The following is a 19,844-nucleotide window of genomic DNA, read 5'->3' as shown; positions in this document are numbered from 1 at the left end:
ACATGGCTATTTTGACGTCACGATAGGTCCTGCATCTCTGCTGGCAGTGCAGGTCACCGGGAGGATTCAGCGATCATCGGATGGAATAGCGGCAGGAGACAAAGTGCAGAAGGGATCGCGGGGATCGGTAAGTGTTATGGCAATGTTTATTAACTGTTTGTGTACATTTATAATGCATTTTTATGTGTTTGTGATTGCCTCCCATTATAGCCTATACGTTCGAGTTCGGTTCGTCGAACGTTCGACGAACCGAACTCGAACGGGACCCCCGTTCGGCGAACCGGCCTCGAGCCGAACCGGGACCAGTTCGCTCATCTCTAGTGAGGAGACAGTATGGGTTGAGAAAAATGTGAGGGGGCACAGAATGGAGGCTGGGTAGTGTGGGGGAGCCTATATGGAGAGGAGGCAGCATGGGGGGTACAGTGTGAGGCCAAAGCCAGGAGGGGACAGTATAATGCAACGGGGGTGTGATGAGGGTGCATCCCCTCTATATACAATTTAATCCTGCAGCACATCAATCCTTTCAGCCCCTCTATACACAGTCTTCTCCTGCAAAACAATAATCCTCTCTGCCACCTCTAGTCTTCATACTACACTATCCTACAGTGGATCCCTATTTTAAGCCCATCCATATACAAATCCAGCCAATTAATATGTTGCTCCTCAGCCCCATCATGTGGCTCATCACATTTCTCAGCTATGTCTTCCTGTTTCCCAGCCTCTTTACACAAGATAAGGAAGAATGATGGGCACAGAACAATCACTTAAGCTATGTGCGCACGCTGCGTTTTTTTGACGCTGCGTTTTTGTGCGTTTTTGGCTGCTAAAAATGCACAAAAATGCGTCGAAAAAACTCATCAAAAAAGCGTTTTGCTGCGTTTTTGATCTTTGCGTTTTGCTGCGTTTTTCCAATGCATTGCATGGGCGGAAAACGCAGAAAAACGCAGGAAAGAATTGACATGTCCATTTTTTTTTTCAAGCTCAAAAACGCAGCTTAAAAAAACAGTTGTGTGCGGACAGCAAAAATGAAAACTCATAGACTTTGCTGGGGAAGCAAAGTCATACAGTTTTGAGGCCAAAAACGCACCCGAAAAACGCGCAAAAACGCCGCGAAAAACGCACTGTGCGCACATAGCCTTATAGATCCGTAAAGTATGTTATCAGCTGCACATTTGCAGTTTGCAACAGGTGATATGTTGGTGAGAACAATGATTTTTTTTCCATTATAAACAATCCAAACCAATGAAAGAGCTGCATTTTACTTGAAATGGGCGATTGCTAATATGTTTACATTTACTCTGGTCTGCACTGTTTATGCTACATACACACAGTGTGTAACACAAACACTTTGTTACACACACATGTATACACAAAAAGGACACACACACACACATGTATACACCAAGTAGTAAGTACACATGCACACATATGTATGTAGCAGAGGTAGGATTGTCTACTAGAAGAACAATGGTTGCCAACTTGCTTTTGACTTAAGCTGGGTTCACACATAGCGACAGCGACGTCGCTGTTACGTCACCATTTTCTGTGACGCAACAGCGACCTAGTAAGTCACTGTTATGATCACTGTTTAGCTGTCAAACACATCAGACGCAGCAGCGATCAAAACGACACGCGTTGCTGTGGGAGCCATGCTGCACTTGGTAACTAAGGTAAATATCGGGTAACCATTACCCAATATTTACCTTGGTTACCAGCGCACACGCTTAGCGCTGGCTCCCTGCTCTCCTAGCCAGGCTACACATCGAGTTAATTACCGGATGTGTACTCCGGCTCCATGTGCAGGGAGCCAGCGGTCTGCTCTCACGCTGCCAGTGCCGGCTCCCTGCTCACGTAGCTGGAGTACACATCGGGTAATTAACCCGATGTGTACTCTGGCTAGGAGTGCAGGGAGCAGGGAGCCGGCAGCACTGGCAGCGTGAGAGCGGCGGTGCTAGTAACTAATGTAAATATCGGGTAAACAAGGAAAGGGCTTCTTGGTTACCCGATGTTTACCTTGGTTACAGCTTACCGCAGGCTGCCAGATGCCGGCTCCTGCTCCCTGCTCCCTTCAGTTCGTTGCTCTCTCGCTGTCACACACAGCGATGTGTGCTTCACAGCGGGAGAGCGACGAGCAAAAAATGAAGCAGGACATTCCGCAATGAGCGGAGACCTCACAGCAGGGGCCAGCTCATTGCTGGATGTCACACACAGCGACAGAGACGGGACATCGCTGCCACGTCACAGAAAATGGTAACGTAGCAGTGACGTCGTTGTCGCCGTCGGTGTGTGTGACACCACCTTTAGGGCAGCATCGAGCCAGTTCTAGATTAAATGTGAAGATAAGATAAGGTTAAGGAAGTGGAAAGTGAGGAGTGACAGATGGAGAGAGAAGGGGGACAGGAGAGAAGTCTCAAGGGTATTGAATTGGGTTCAAGTTGAGAAGACATAGCCTCGGTGCTAGGGACAGTCAGGGAACTTTGAGGTAACCTCAAAAGGTCCGGAACCTACGGCTCACCCCAGCAGGTCTAGAGAGACATCTGGCTGGAGAACAGTCGAGGCGCGGAAGAGGTCGAATGTGTGCAGTGTGAGGTAGTTGGAGAAACAGACCCCGGAGTATTAAGGATATGATCCAAGATAGCGGGGGACAGCACAAAGAGTAGTACCTCACAGGGAGAGGAAGGAAGACCTTGCCTGTCATAACGAGGAATAAAAACAAATGAATTCTGGTTGGCTAAGTGAAATCTGGTGTGGTGTGTCTTAAGGGTGCTTTACACGCTGCAACATCTCTAGCGATTGCCAGTGATGTTGAGCGCGATAGCACCCGCCCCCGTCGTTTGTGCGACATTTGGTGCTCGCTCCCGTAGCGATAATGTGCAGCGTCACACGAACATACCTTTTCAGCGACGTCGCTTTGACCGCCGAACAATCCCTCCCTCAAGGGGGAGGTGCATTCGGCATCATAGCGACGTCACTAAGGTATCACTAAGCGGCCGGCCAATAGAAGCGGAGGGGAGGAGATGAGCGGAATGTAACATCCCGCCCACCCATTCCTTCCGTATTGCTGGTGGACGCAGGTAAGGAGATGTTCGTCGTTCCTGCAGTGTCACACATAGCAATGTGTGATGCTGTAGGAACGACGAACAACATCGTACCTGTGGCAGCAGCGATATTAAGGAAAGGAGCGACGTGTCAACGATCACTGTTTTTCAACGATTTTGCGATCGTTGATCGTCGCTCCTTGGTGTCACATGCTGCAATGTTGCTACCAGTGCCGGATGTGCGTCATTAACGACGTGACCCCGACAATATATTGGTAGCGATGACACCATCATGTAAACCACCCTCTACTCCATGTCAACAACTCGAAGCAAGGGTGATGGACACCAGCCCGAGAAGCAAGTAAGTGCCATTCACTCCTCCTGAAGTCAACTCCACACTCAGAGGCTCCATGATGAAGGACAGCATACATACACACCACCAAGTGTCCATTCATTCTAGGCTCAGCCACACACACAGACAGACAGACACACACGTCCATTCACATCATTGGGCTTCTGTGTCATTCAGGACGGGCCCTCCAGGCAGAGATGCTCTTGTAACCACTTATACTCTAACCAAAAGATGGTGATTCTGAACACAGGACTCCTTATATTAAGTAAGAATTTCTGAGAAATGTTTAATAAAATAAGTTTTAAAAACTGGAGAGTCAATAAGAACGGTTTTTATAAAGATCATCTAAGAGCTCCTTTATACTTCATACTAAAGCCTATTTTTACACAACAAAAGTTGATTTTGAATTATTAAGCACCATCCTGGTGTTTCCAAAATACCTTTGACCCCACTTCTTGTTTTGCGTAGCTATGTGGTCACTAGGGTGGTCACTAGTGGAAATGTTGAACTTGTAAGTTTTGCCTTTCCGAGAACAGTTTACAAATGTAGGAATTAAGGAGGTACCCTAACTCTAATTACATTTTATAGATATAATTATTTTTTTAGTTCCTTCATAAACTCATCATGAACATCCAAAGAGGGAAGCCTGCAGGGAGCTCTCCTGCTGCTGTTATATGGCTAACACAAGAACTTTAACCCTGTCACCCCTGGGTGATTTTTGTTTTGCTTTTTGGGTTTTTTTTTCTCCCCTTCTTCTAAGAGCCATACCTTTTTTACTTTTCCTTACACATAGCCGTATTGGGGCATGGTTTTTGTGGGATGAGTTGCATTTTTGGATGCAACCATTCATTCTACTACATAGCGTACTGGAAATCAGGATAAAAAATTCCAAATAAGTTGAAATTGAAAACAAAAGTGCAATTCTACAATGTTTTGGGGGTTTTTTTCAGGTTTTATTTACCATGTTGACTATATGGTAAAACTGACCTCAGTTTATCCAAATTATTGTTTATCCAGGTGATTATCCAGATACCAAACATATTTAGTTTTTTTTTATTATGTGATGAAAAATGTTTTTGAAATTTGTAAAAGAAAAAAAAATTGCTTTTGTCACCATTTCTGAGATCCATAATGGTTTCATTTTTAAGATATTGGGGCTCTTGGAGGGCTTAATTTGTACACCCTGTGATGACATTTTACTTTTTTTTACTTTACCCTTATAAAGGTCTCTTTATGGAGTTACCTATGTAGTCCCCAGACAATTCTCCAGCTATCATTGTGTCTGAAGAGTATAAGCTTCCATTCCCATGTCCACGGCTGTCTTTCTGTATGATAGCTTTTGAAGTGGTGGGATAGGACCAATGAAGCCACCGGTCGACACAGACAGAAGAGGGTACCTGTGCAGGAACAATATAAGAGCCCTGTGCATCCCAAAAGCTCATCAAAATACACAATTCCACCTGTTTTGTACGTAGAAATGGGCCCCCTTATCTCTTGTGCCCCTATCCGGACACATAGGTTGCACCAATGATATTTTTGCATCTGAATGAAGGGGCCATTATGACTGAATGCCACACCAGTCCTACTCCTGGGATTATGGTTTTCGATAGCATAATTTATGGTTGACTTCAAGATCAGCAACATCTCCAATCAAGCACATCTGAGACGTCTGGTTGGCAATTGGAGAGGGATGTGCCTGCAATAGATCTGCATTATTTGTGTGCCCAAGTGTAGAATATTCCTCAGACCACCATTAATAACCACAATGATGGCATTCTAAGGAGTTTAGGAGTTGGTATTTCTGTGTGTGGTGCTCAGTTTCGTTCCCGAATAAATATATATGTCTATCAATCCTGTGATTTTCAGAATTACAGAATGTATATGGCTGATTGAAATGAATTAAAAAAAATGCTGTATATAAATTGAACTATTCATGCTTCCTTGGCTTGGATGGATTCTTAAGTTGTGTTCTGTGCTCACAGGTCTCAATGCTCAAGTGCTATACATTCAAGTGTTACAGCTCTGGCCAGTGACTGGTGGCAGTGGTTGGGCAACTAATGTATGTGATGTCATCACGTATAAGGAAAAAGTAATATATTTTTTATTACTTTATAATATTCCCTTTCGTTAGATAAATGGAGGAAAAACCTTTTATTAAGAGATGGATACAATATAATAACAACGCAATTCATACTATGTTATTTTTCAAAGTTTCTTCTTTCTTTTTTATTAGTCTAATTTCAATATCCTGTAAATGATTCTCAAATAATGTCCTGTGTCATACAGATAAATTCACAAAAACTAAAACTTCTGAAAACAGAAATTACACTAATATAATAAAAATGAAAATAGAAACGAGCATACCAAAATAAAAAAACATCATAACAAAGAAATTCATAAAAATGATAGAAAATAACAGAGAAAATGATTTACCTTAATGATCAGCAAATTGTGAAGTCATCTAAAAGTCACACAGAGGAAAAGCTCTGTTTATTCAGGAACCAGTCCGACATGTTTAGATCATGCAAGTAAACACATCGACTAATTACCTCTTCCTAGAGCGTAAAGTACTGAACCGGTTTATATGGCTTAATGTTTCTACCAACATATAATGGGACAAAACTTCAAGCAACCAAACAATGGCAATTGTAGTATGGTCTACCTATTCTATAAAGTGTACGCAAATAAGTGACCGACTTTGGTTCATGAAGACAATATGTGCGCAGCAACTGTAATTAGTCTTCCCTTGTATCTTCTCTGTTCAACTTAATGTCTACATTGGAAAAACATCAAATTAAAAATACAGCTGAAAAGACTATTTGTTTGTGTCCCTATCTGCGACAAATCATTGTTTAAGGGGTGCTTCACACACAGCGAGCTCGCTGCCGAGATCGCTGCTGAGTCACGCTTTTTGTGACGCAGCAGTGACATCATTAGCGATCTCGCTGTGTGTGACACTGAGCAGCGATCTGGCCCCTGCTGCGAGATCGCTGCTCGTTACACACAGCCCTGGTTCGTTTTCTTCAAAGCCGCTCTCCTGCTGTGACACACAGATCGCTGTGTGTGACAGCGAGAGAGCGACAAATGAAGTGAGCAGGGAGCAGGAGCCGGCGTCTGACAGCTGAGGTAAGCTGTATCCAAGATAAACATCGGGTAACCAAGGTGGTTACCCGATATTTACCTTAGTTACCAGCCTCCGCAGCTCTCACGCTGCCTGTGCTGCCGGCTCCGGCTCTCTGCACATGTAGCTGCTGTACACATCGGGTTAATTAACCCGATGTGTACTGTAGCTAGGAGAGCAAGGAGCCAGCGCTTAGTGTGCGCGGCTCCCTGCTCCCTGCTCACACTGGTAACTAATGTAAACATCGGGTAACCATACCCGATGTTTACCTTAGTTACCAGTCTCCGCAGCTTCCAGACGGCGGCTCCGTGCAAGCGCAACGTCGCTTGCACGTCGCTGCTGGCTGGGGGCTGTTCACTGGTCGCTGGTGAGATCTGCCTGTTTGACAGCTCACCAGCGACCATGTAGCGATGCAGCAGCGATCCTGACCAGGTCAGATCGCTGGTCGGATCGCTGCTGCATCGCTAAGTGTGAAGGTACCCTAAGCCTAATGGAAGAAAATTGGAGGTTGAATGCGCAGAACTTCATGGTGGTCAGAGAAGGCATGGAACAATAGCATGCTAGCTTCATCAATTAGGGGCATGCTGACACTTGGCCTCCCTGAACAATAACACACCAACCGTGCAGGTCCCACTTCAGAACAGATTAAGCAACACTAATTTACATTACGCTAAGTCTTTCAAGGTGCTATAGGGAAGAGACAAGTGTAAAGGTCCAGTCACACTAAGCAACTTACCAGCGATCCCAACAACGATAGGGATTGCTGGTAAGTTGCTAGGAGGTTCCTGGTGAGATGTCACACTGCAACGCTCCAGCGATCCCACCAGCAACCTGACCTGGCAGGGATCGCTGGAGCGTGGCTACATGAGTTGCTGGTGAGCTCACCAGCAACCAGTGACCAGCCCCCAGCGCCGCGTGGAAGATGCTGCGCTTGGTAACTAAGGTAAATATCGGGTAACCAACCCGATATTTACCTTGGTTACCAGCTCACGCAGCTACACGTGCAGAGAGCAGGGAGCAGCGCACACTGAGCGCTGGCTCCCTGCTCTCCTAGTACAGCACACATCGGGTTAATTACCCGATGTGTGCTGCAGCTAAATGTGCACAGAGCAGGGAGCAGCGCACAATGCTTAGCGCTGGCTCCCTGCTCTCCTAGTACAGCACACATCGGGTTAATTACCCGATGTGTGCTGCAGCTACATGTGCACAGAGCAGGGAGCAGCGCACAATGCTTAGCGCTGACTCCCTGCTTTCCTAGCTACAGCACACATCGGGTTAATTAACCCGATGTGTCCTGCAGCTACATGTGCACAGAGCAGGAGCCGGCACTGACAGTGAGAGCGGCGGAGGCTGGTAACAAAGGTAAATATCGGGTAACCAAGGACAGGGCTTCTTGGTTACCCGATGTTTACTGTGGTTACCAGCCTCCGCAGAAGCCAGCTCCTGATCCCTGCACATTTAGTTGTTGCTGTCTCGCTGTCACACAAAGTGATGTGTGCTTCACAGCGGGACAGCAACAACTAAAAAATGGCCCAGGACATTCAGCAACAACCAATGACCTCACAGCAGGGGCCAGGTTGTTGCTGGATGTCACACACAGCAACATCGCTAGCAACGTCACAAAAGTTGTTCGTTAGCAGCGATGTTGCTAGCAATGTTGGTTAGTGTGACGGGGCCTTAAGGTGAACATACATGCTTCATGTATACATATGAGCTTTCCATCAATGGAAATCCTCAAGCAGAAGATGGATAAACATATAAATGGGATGATTTAAGAAAACCTGCACTCACAGGGAGCTGGATCGATGTCCCTTGAGGTCCCTTCCAAATCTATCATTCTATCATTCTATTGGATAAACATATAGCTCGAATGATTTAAGAAGTTCTGCACTCGAAGGGGATGGACCCGATGGCCCTTGAGGTCCCTTCAAACCCTACCATTCTTTTGTTTTGTTGGATAGATTTAAAACTGGGTTGATTTAGCAAAATCTGCACTAACAAGGAGTTGGACCCGATGGTCTTTAAGGTCCTTTCCAAATCAACCATTCTACGATTCTTTTGGATACGCATATAACTGGGATGATTTAGGAAAACCTGCACTCACAGGGCGTTGAACCCGATGGCCCTTGAGGTCCCTTCCAAATCTACTATTCTATGATTCTAAGATATTTATTAATGAATGTGCAAACCAAGTAATATCATCCCATTACATAACCTAGTGTGGCCCCCGTCTACCATTGAAAACTCCAAACAATTTACTGATTTTTATTCATTTAATCATCACTGTGATCTTATAACAAATCTTTATAGCGGGAGCTCTTTTGATACTAGTGTGCCAGTGTCTCACCTTGGCCAGCATGCATCACATTTATCAGTAGGGTACATGCAATGTTCATGAACATGTCTTAGGACTATAAAGCCAGGTCGGACATTTTGCACTACAAGTTGTGATCGGTTCAATCAACATTACCAATTACTCAACGTGTACACAGGAAGAAGTGGATTAAAGGGAATCTGTCAGCACAATATTGCTATATAAGCTGAATACAGCATGCTGCAAGGGTTAAAACATGGAATTCAGAGAAGTCTGTCTTGTCAAGATCTGATATGTTGTTTTCCTGGAATGTTTGTTTAAGCAGCAGGACACAACCGGAACTAATCATTGCTTGGACTACAATGTCATTCGCAGGGCAGTCCAGCATGCTCTCCTCCTCTGATTAACAACTCACTGTCAATTGACAATGTCTATAGATAGCCTGGTGTGGGCAAGGGCAGCTCCTTCAGCTTTGCTACATGATTAAATCTAAAAATTCTGATTGTGTCAGAACAGCTGCACCCAGTAATCTAAGTGATACATCGTTGGATTCAGGATCTCTTTGCCGACATTATGCTGCTCTCAGATAAGATAGCAAAAATCTGCTTACAGATTCCTTTTAAGTATTTTAATATGAGGCAGAAATAAAGTTTAGCTCACCAATAATGCCTGAGATCAAATCTGTCCAAAGCACAAATAGTGTCAGTGCCTGAAAATTAAGGAGGAGAAATCCATGGTATACCATAACTAAAGGTGCTTGATGGACCAAAAATGCATCAATACTTTGTATTGCTCTAAGCAGATATGGATGTTATTTTGAATTTCAACATGTACCAATAAAGATGATTTTTACTGTTTGTGGAGCTGGATTCCTCCTCCTCGTTTTAATAAGAGGCTCAGTCTGAAGACAATTTTTTTCCATATGTTGGGACAACTATCCCATGATGCCCTAATTTCATACTTTCCTTTCCACAATACCTGGTAAAACTGGATACCGGCAACCACCACTAAGAGGAGCTCGGTGCTTGTGAATTTATATACAGTTGTCACTGAACTCAATGGAAGCTGTAACATTTCTATGCACTAAGCTGCCCCTAGTGGTGTCTGCAGGAATATGAGAGGGATATTCTGGACTTTTACTACCATGTCTACATTTGTGGTGAATTCTTCACTGGTGCAAATGATCTGTCAGGCAAGTGATACAAGGTATTTGCAATCAGTCCGTTTCAGGTGACAAAAGGCAACAAGTGTGATATGTGATCATAAACACCAAGTCAGTAGTAAAAAGTAGTATATCAATATTAAAGGGCTCACAATACAGCCCTAGACAAACCAGTTTGAATATACAAGAATATAGACAATATAGCGCATCTGCCATACTGCTGGATTCTATAGCTACCTAATTAGTCCCTTTTGTCTGAGTTAACTCTTTACAAGCTGCACTTTTAACCCTTTGTGGACAGCGTATAACCACATGAGATTTATTAGTCTTTCTTGGTGACTCTGCTCTCCAGTTTGACAGTATCTTGAAGCCTGCAGTTGAGTTTCGGTGAACGATACGCTATTCTTGTAATATGTCACTCTGACACCTGGTAACTTCTAGGAATAAATTCTAAGCTTAACAACATTTCTGCTGAGACTTCCTAAGAGATGAACAGAAGCTCGCATGTTCTGTCGACTTTTGCAAGTGAATAAAAAAATATATTTTTAAAGCGGTTGCGTATAATTTGGAGAGTTTTTTTTTCTCCGAAAGGTACCTTGACGGTAAGCTGAGACCCCCCGAGTGATAAGCAGTAAGCAGTGGGGAACACAATAGCAATTGCTAAATTCTGCATGAGGAAAATGAGGAATTGTACTGTTCTTATTGAAATCAATGGGCTGTCCAAGTAATGCACTGACATGCTGGGTCCAACAGAGTGAAAGACCACTTATGTAGCCGCTTTCTGCTCTGAGTAATACACAAGGGTAGTTGGATGGGTTTTCTTCCATTAGAAAAAATTGTTACTTTTCTTCCAGAAACAGCGCCACATCAGTTGCTTGCTGTGTCTGGTATTGCAGTTCACATTCATTTGGTTGAGCTGCAATAGTCAATTGACAGATGTGCTGCTGTTTCTGAAAAGAAAACACTTGTATTTTGCTATTCTGGACAATTCCTTTAATGGGTACTTTCCTCCCCCTGGACAATCTCTGATTTCTATAAAAACACCCATCTCCATAATTCATGTCTACCTGGTATAGCTCAGAGTTTATCTCTATTACAAGACATATTCATTTTTAATGTATTGTCTGTTAACCTCCAGCCTGAGTAAATCTCAGGTCAGTGACTGTTCACATGTTCAATAGATCTCAAGGGATGTATGCCTCTACTATGGATTAGATTTTGGTTACACACAATTTGACACATAGGTATAACAGAAGTGAGTATGAGATGTAGAATTACACAATACTTTGTGCTCTTAAAAAGATCTGTAGGTAAACACAAAGTAATCATTCACCTGTAAAGGGTTAAATAAATTCAGATATGCTGCACCCCTTCTGTTTAGAGCATTTTTCACAAGTGCTGATGTTGGGGACCAAAGTCTATATCTTCTCCTTAGGAGGATTAAGCAGAAATATAAAGAAATAATTGCAATATATTCAGTTTGTCAATAAGTTCCAGTAAATATACAAATACGTCTCTGCGGACAAGTCAGGAGTGTTCATTGCATTGCAATTGAATTAATTCATGCTCTTAACTGTGCACACTAATATCCTCAGCCCCATACAGAAGCAACAGGTATAATGACAGCACTGGTGGAGTGTGCAGCCTCTCAGTCTGATAGGATTGTGCTCTAATGCTAATTTAAAGAGGAATTACAGTAGCTAGTACTAAGGAAAAGTAATTGCTAATAAGGGTCCATAATGTATGCACTAACATGAAAGAACCAGCTCCATAGACATATGTGTATATAGTCATTGGAAGGTGGATTAGTGCAGATAGCTTGGACATCTGCCATCTCATTAGCATTGTAGTGGATAAACCTGCATCCAGCTCTTACAAACACGACTTTGTTGGACAGGTTTATTAAACAAGAAATGTATACATACTACTATTTTATAGAATTACCTTGGCATAGCAGAACGAAATGAGAAGCAGAGGGAGCAGGTACCCAAAGACAAAGGTGCAAACCACATAAATCCTCTTGTGTTTCAGATTTGGCCAGAACTCCCAACAGAAGGTCTGGTTGTTGCTCCTGTGGATCAGGCGTTGGTTATAGGCAACAGGGCAAGCCATTGCAATGGACAGGATCCAGATGAGGATGACTCCAAGTAGGGCATTTCTTGAAATACGAATGGAAGAAGACCTTCTCGAGTGCACTATAGCTACATAGCGATCAACTGACATAGCAGACAGGGTGAAGATGCTCACCAGCATGGATACTGTGAAGAAGTAATGAATGAACTTGCAGATGAATGCTCCAAGCACCCAGGTTGGCAGGATGTAGACAGTGGACTGAAAAGGGATGCAGAACAGAAGGTAAGCAAGGTCAGCAATGCTCAGATTCAGTATGAAGATGTTGGTGGTGCTTCGAGGTTTGCCAGGCTTGTTTCTTGCCAATACTGTGATGACCAATGAGTTGCCCAAGACACCTAGTGCAAATATGATGCCAAACACCACCAGAGTAATAACATTGTCTATACCAATGCCCAAGAGTGGCTTTACAGATGGATGTTCATCAGATCCATTTGCTTCCAGGGTAAACCCCTCACTCTTGTTCCCCAGCTCTGTAATGTGATCCATGTCTTCAACCAGTCAGATAGCCATGCACTGATCAGCAGTCACTGTACTTCAGTCTGTACTTTACTGCACAGAACTCTGACTATAGAAGCAAGTGATGAAGAAGCTGCAGGTGAGGACTATGGAGGAAAGTGCGTGAGTTCAGTTAGGGCAGGCAGGACAGAGCTGGGTGCTGACAGCACTCCTTCCTCTGTGCTTCCTCTTGTGTGACTGCTCCTCTCAGCCTGGAGTTTTCACCTCCTCCCTCATGTTCTATCAGCTGACGATGCTGAAGCTCTTTTCTTATTCGTCCAGTGTTCAGGGCTGAAGTTAATTCACCAGTGTCTTAATAACTAGGTACGTAATATTGTTTTTTAATGCTTCAGTAATTAGAGATTATGGTACATATTAATACATTGAATCAATTGCACAGATACGAGGGAAGCTGAAAGCAACCTAGAATCAGAGAAAATATGCATAAAATGAGGACCAAGGTGAGCACCTGAAAGTGTTATTTACTGAGGCTAATGACCTTTGAGCCACTGATTTCACATTGCAACCTCATATTATTCATTAATTTATTTTACTCCTTTATATACCATTCATTACACAGAACTTTGATAAGTGAGCACTACAATGCCCTGGTACTCAATACTCATGATGAGAGAACACTACCATACTCGGGTGCTCGATACTCATGATGAGTGAGCACTACCATGCTCGGGTGCTCGATACTCGTGATGAGCAAGCACTACCATGCTCGGGTGCTCAATACTCATGATGAGCAAGCACTACCATGCTTGGGTGCTTGATTCTTGTGATGAACGAGCACTTCCATGCTGGGGTGCTCAATACTATTGATGAGCAAACATTACCATGCTCGGTACTCATAATGAACGAACACTACCATGCTCAGGTGCTCAATACTAGTGATGAGTGAGCACTACCATGATGAGCGAACACTACCATGCTCAGGTGCTCGATGCTAGTGATGAGTGAGCACTACCATGATGAGCGAACACTACCATGCTCGGGTGCTCGATACTCATGATGAGCAAGCACTACCATGATCAGGTGCTCGGTACTCGTGATGAGCAAGCACTACCATGTTTGGGTGCTCAATACTCGTGATGAGCGAAAACTAGCATGCTAGGGTGCTCGGTTCTCGTGATGAGTGAGCACTACCATGCTTGGGTCCTCAATACTAGTGATGAGTGAGCACTACCATGATGAGTGAACAGTACCATGCTCGGGTGCTTGGTACTTGTGATGAGCAAGTACTACCATGCTCAGGCGCTAGATACTCATGATGAGCGAACACTACCATGCTAGGGTGCTCGGTTCTCATGATGAGTGAGCGCTACCAAGCTTGGGTGCTCGATACTAGCGATGAGCAAACATTACCATGCTCGGTACTCATGATGAGCAAACACTACCATGCTAGGGTGCTCGGTTCTCGTGATGAGTGAGCGCTACCATGATGAGCGAACACTACCATGCTCAGGTGCTCAGTACTTGTGATGAGCAAGCACTACCATGTATGGGTGCTCGATACTCTTGATGAGCAAACACCACCATGCTAGGGTGTTCTATATTCATGATGAGCAAGCACTACCATGGTCAGGTGCTCGATACTCTTGCTGAGTGAGCACTACCACGCTCAGGTGCTCAATACTCATGATGAGTGAACACTACCATGCTCGGGTACTCAAAACTCGTGGTGAGTGAGCACTACAATCCTCAACTGCTCTATACTCCTGATCAGTGAACACTACCATGCTTTGATGCTCGATACTCATGAAGAGTGAACACTAGCATGCTCAGGTGCTCGATACTCGTGATGAGCGAACACTACCATACTCAGGCGCTTGGTACTTGTGACAAACAGTTGAGTGATGCCCATCCGAGCATCCAAGTATAATGGAAGTCAATTGGAATGCAAGCATTTTTTCAGAAGATTTCCTGAAAAAATGCTCGAGTTCCCCATTGACTTCCATTTTACTCAGGTACACAAGAGCTCTTCAGAGCATCCAACTTCCAGCTACAAGTACCAGAACATTGTAATGTCGCTCATCATATCATTACTGTTGTGATTGAAACTCACAATTCTCTAACTATATGCATTTAAAGTGTGGCAGAGAACAGAAGTACCCAGAATAACTACTCTCAAATATGGAGAGAACATACAAGCTCATTGCACATGTTGTCCTTGGTGGCATTGCAACCATGCTAATCTATGAGTGACTGTGCCACGTTACATAAAATGCAATTGCTTCTCTTTTCCTGCCATACAAACTCGCATCATAGTGGGTATAATGTCAATTTTTACTGTTTTCAATATTAAACTGGTGGTTTTAAAGGGGTAAATTACATTAGACATCTGAGCTTACATGGCTAGCACACAGACAGGGATTCTCAGCATCAAAATAATTCCCGACCAGGTTGTCTCAAAGAGGTTCTGGGCATGAATACTGGCATAATAATATGTAGTGGGCCAAATATTAATATTTTTGAAAAGTAGCTGGGACTTTCAACGGAATAAATGTTTTTGACACACTATACATATTTACCTCAATATCTGGCATCAAAATTATTTCATTCCAGGTGGCCAAATACAGATTTTGACAGTTATATTGGTATAAAAGTGAGGAGACGAACACTATATAGTGTGAATAAGTATATAATAGTAATAGTCTGAATAAGTATTAGATGCTTTCAAAGGGTTAAATATCATTGGGCAATTTTTCTCACACTGCTAGTATATAGATGCCGAAGCGCTACATCAAAATCAAGCAAGTTTAGACTGGCTTAAATTATATTTGGGCTTCAAGACTGGCTTGAAAATGGGCATCTGGTGACTTCTGACTGCTTGACCCTTTGGAATTTTAGAGGGTTAAATGACTAAGGGTAAGGCCCCGTTCCCATGTGCGCATCAAAAACATATGTATGAGACAGTCCGTTTTGCCCTACCATGTGACCAGTGTTTCCATACATGTGTCATCTGCATGACATCCATGTGCTGTTCATGTGACATGTACCGGAATGAAATGCGTTCAAGAAATTCCTGATTTTTATGTGTTAAAGATGTGCAAAGATAATGATAGATAGATAGATAGATAGATATATATAACTTCACAACGACATGAGAAATTATAAAATGCACCCTTTAGTGCCTGGCATGTGGAACTTATTGTATTAACCTAATAAATAAATCAATTAAACAAAAAAAAAAAACATACATTTTTTTTGTAGCCAGCAAAGGTAAAGCAGACAGCTGTGGGCTGATATTATAAGGCTGGGAAGGTCCATGGTTCTTAGGCCCTTCCCAGCCCAAAAATAGCAACCCACAGCCACCTCAGAAGTGAAGCATTACATTAGATTCTCCAATTCTGGTGCTTCGGCTCATCTCTTCCCAATTGCCCTTGTGCATTGGCAATCGGGTTAATGGTAATTGTAGTTGATGTCAGCTGTGTAATATTAGCTAGAATCAAGCCCTGGTGATAGTATTGGATCGGTGTCTAACAGACACCCCCATTCCTAGCCCATTATTAAGAAGGAAAATAAACCACACAAATACTTTGTTGAATTAAACACTCCCCAACACGTTCCCTCATTCAGCACTTTATTAAAAAATAAAAATAAAAGAAAATATCTCAAACAAGTTCGGCTTAGTACACGTAGTCCACTTACATGCATTTAATTCTGGTACGTGTCACATGAACGGCACATGGCTTTCATCCGTGTGCTATATACACTGTATATATATATATATATATATATATATATATATATATATACTGTATATATATATTTTATATATATATATATACTAGAAGGTGGCCCGATTCTACGCATCGGGTATTCTAGAATTTACGTATTGTGTAGTTCATGTATGATTTTTGTTACATATATATATATATATATATATATATATATATATATATGTTGTTGTGTGTAGTTACTAAGTGTTTGTGTAGGGCGCTGTACATGTTCTGGGTGTTGTCTGGGTGTGGCGGGGGGTGAGAGCGGTGTTGTATGTGTGTTGCGTGTGTTGCGTTGTTTGTGGAGCGCTGTGTGTCTGTAGCGTTGTGTGTGTGTGTGTGTGTGTGTGTGTTGCGCGGTTTGTGTGGGGTGTGTGTGTGTCTTGGGGGGAGGTATGTTTTGTACAATGTGTGTGTTGTGCGGTATGTGCGTATATTTATGTATGCCGCGGTGTTTGTGTGTTGGGTGTTGTGTGTGTGCGGCGTTGTCTGTGTGTGTGGGTGTGTGTAGGGCGGTGTTTGTGGTTCCCAGTGTGTGTGTGGTGTGTTGTGCAGTGCACGTGTGTGTGTGTTGGGGGGAGGTGTGCACCCCCCATCGTGCTCCATCCCCCATGCTGCGCACCCCCCATCGTGCTCCATCCCCCATTCTGCGCACCCCCCATCGTGCTCCATCCCCCATGCTGTGCACCCCCCATCGTGCTCCATCACCCATGCTGCGCACCCCCCATCGTGCTCCATCCCCCATGCTGCGCACTCCCCATTGTGCTCCATCCCCCATGCTGCGCACTCCCCATTGTGCTCCATCCCCCATGCTGCGCATTCCCCATCGTGCTCCATCCCCCATGCTGCGCACTCCCAAACGTGCTCCATCCCCCATGCTGCGCACTCCCCATCGTGCTCCATCCCCCATGCTGCGCACCCCCCCATCGTGCTCCATCCCCCATGCTGCACCAGCATCAGCCTCTCTGCCCCCAGCATCAGCCTCTCTGCCCCCAGCATCAGCCTCTCTCCTCCCAGCATCAGCCTCTCTCCTCCCAGCATCAGCCTCTCTCCTCCCAGCATCAGCCTCTCTCCTCCCAGCATCAGCCTCTCCTCTCTGTCCCCAGCATCAGCCTCTCTGTCCTCAGCATCAGCCTCTCTCCTCCCAGCCTCAGCCTCGCCCAGCATCAGCCTCTCTTCTCTCAGCCTCCCCCCTCCCAGCCTCCCTCCTCCCAGCCTCCCCCCTCCCAGCCTCCCCCAGCATCAGCCTCCCCCTCCCAGCCTCCCCCAGCATCAGCCTCCCCCTCCCAGCCTCCCCCAGCATCAGCCTCCGCCTCCCAGCCTCCCCCAGCATCAGCCTCTGCCTCCCAGCCTCCCCCAGCATCAGCCTCCACCTCCCAGGCTCCCCCAGCATCAGCCTCCGCCTCCCAGGCTCCCCCAGCATCAGCCCCCGCCTCCCAGGCTCCCCCAGCATCAGCCTCTCTCCTCCCAGCCTCCCCCAGCATCAGCCTCTCTCCTCCCAGCCTCCTCCAGCATCAGCCTCTCTCCTCCCAGCCTCCCCCAGCATCAGCCTCCCCCTCCCAGCCTTCCCCAGGATCAGCCTCTCTCCTCCCAGCCTCCCTCCTCCCAGCCTCCCCCAGCATCAGCCTCCCCCAGCCTCAGCCTCCCCCAGCATCAGCCTCTCTCCTCCCAGTCTCCCCCAGCATCAGCCTCCCCCAGCATCAGCCTACACCCTCCCAGCCTCCCCCAGCATCAGCCTCCCCCAGCATCAGCCTCTCTCCTCCCAGCCTCCCCCAGCATCAGCCTCCCCCTCCCAGCCTTCCCCAGGATCAGCCTCTCTCCTCCCAGCCTCCTCCAGCACGCCGTGCTCCTCTGCCGACACTCACAGACCCGATCGCATACACACACACACACACACACCCGATCGCATACACTCACACACACCCGATCGCATACACTCACACACACCCGATCGCATACACTCACACACACCCGATCGCATACACTCACACACACACACACACACACACTGACGATATCGCACATACGCGCTCACACTCACAACATCCGGAGATACCACATGCTTCTGGCCATGTGATCCTCCGGCAGGTCCTGGAAGCGCACTGCACAGTATCGCCGCCGAGAAGCAAGCGATATCCCAGGATGTTGTGAGTGTGTGGATGCGATGTGATGTGTGTGTGATGTGTGTGTGAGAGTGAGTGTGATCTGATGTGTGTGTGTTTCTGTTGTTATGTGTGTGCGTGTGTGTGTGCGTGTGTGCGTGTGTGTTGTTATGTGTGTGCGTGTGTGTATGTTCCGCCGCTGCAGGACCTTGATGCGCTGGTAACTATGCTACCATGGTTACCAGCGTATCCCGTCCCCCGCCCGCACGGGAGCCCACACCAGCATACAGCGGCAACCCCAGCAATGCAAGGGTATGTGTCGGCTGGGTTGGCGGCGTACGCTGATGTGGGCTCCCGGGGGTACAGTACTCACCTGGGAGTCGTGGCTCCGTGTCACTTCGGGGAATGCGTGCGGGGGGCGGGGCCAGAGCGAGCATGCATTGCGTGAGGGGGCGGGGCGTGGCCGAGTTGCCAATACGTGCAGGGTGCCGAGGCAAGAGGCCAATCCAAGTGGGGGGCGGAGTCTGGGCGAGCGGCCGGCCAATCCGTGTGGGGGCAGAGCCTGGGTGAGCAGCCAATCCATGCGGGGGGGGCGGGGCCATGGCGAGCCCAGCGGCCAATTGGCTTTGTGTCACCGTAAGGACACAATTTTGGAGCAAGACAGACAGACAGACAGACAGACAGACAGAATAAGGCAATTATATATATATATATATATATATATATATATATATATAGGTATTTCTAGCGATCAAGAGTTGGCCTTGTTTTTCAACAGGTCCCCACCAGTCCTAGGCCCCTTCACATGTGCATATAAAACATATATGTAAAAAATAGTACCAGTGTCATCAGTGTTTTCCGTCAGGGTACCCTCAATGTGCCCATAGTGTATCACCAGTATTTCTCCGTTATGGATAAAAAATTAAATTACAAATCTTCTCCTATTCTTGACATTGGTAAACACGCACAGCACATTCACGGCACACAGATGGCATACGGAAGATACATAGAAGCCATCTGTGTGCTGTACATGTTTTTTCATGGACTTATAGACTTTTTTCGCCTTTGTCACTTGTGTGGCCAAAAAACTGGACAAGTCTCCATGTGCAGGGACACATGGTCTGTGTAAAAACACAGATGTTAGCAGCTCAATAGGTTATAATGGGTAAGTGTGGCATCTGTGAAAAAAATGGATACCTCACGTATTGTAAACATATAAAGGTGGCCTTACACCATCTAATGACACTGAGCTACCAACACTGAGTTCAGTACTATGTCTTCTGGAAGTAAACTCACTTTCACAGAGTTGCAGGTGTGATCTACAATGCCTATCTCACGTTGCATTGCTCTGTCTCCCTCTTCCAATGTACATAGCAGTGTCATTAACAATTTGTTTATG

General features: G+C 45.4%; 1 protein-coding gene across 1 annotated transcript in view; it reads right to left on the bottom strand.

The window, feature by feature from the left end:
- Positions 1 to 12,792, bottom strand: part of GALR1 (galanin receptor 1) — a 46,663-nt gene extending 33,871 nt beyond the window's left edge. Inside the window, exon 1 of the mRNA XM_075316067.1 lies at positions 11,932 to 12,792. Within this exon, the coding sequence (XP_075172182.1) occupies positions 11,932 to 12,606 (675 nt within the window). The 5' untranslated portion in view covers positions 12,607 to 12,792. The remainder of the gene's footprint in view (positions 1 to 11,931) is intronic.
- Between the last annotated feature and the right edge of the window lie 7,052 nt (positions 12,793 to 19,844).

This window comes from Anomaloglossus baeobatrachus, chromosome 6 (genome assembly GCF_048569485.1).
Source record: "Anomaloglossus baeobatrachus isolate aAnoBae1 chromosome 6, aAnoBae1.hap1, whole genome shotgun sequence".
Classification (NCBI taxonomy): Eukaryota; Metazoa; Chordata; class Amphibia; order Anura; family Aromobatidae; genus Anomaloglossus; species Anomaloglossus baeobatrachus.
The sequence above is the reverse complement of the archived record's forward strand: the minus strand, read 5'-3'. Positions and strand labels throughout refer to the sequence as shown.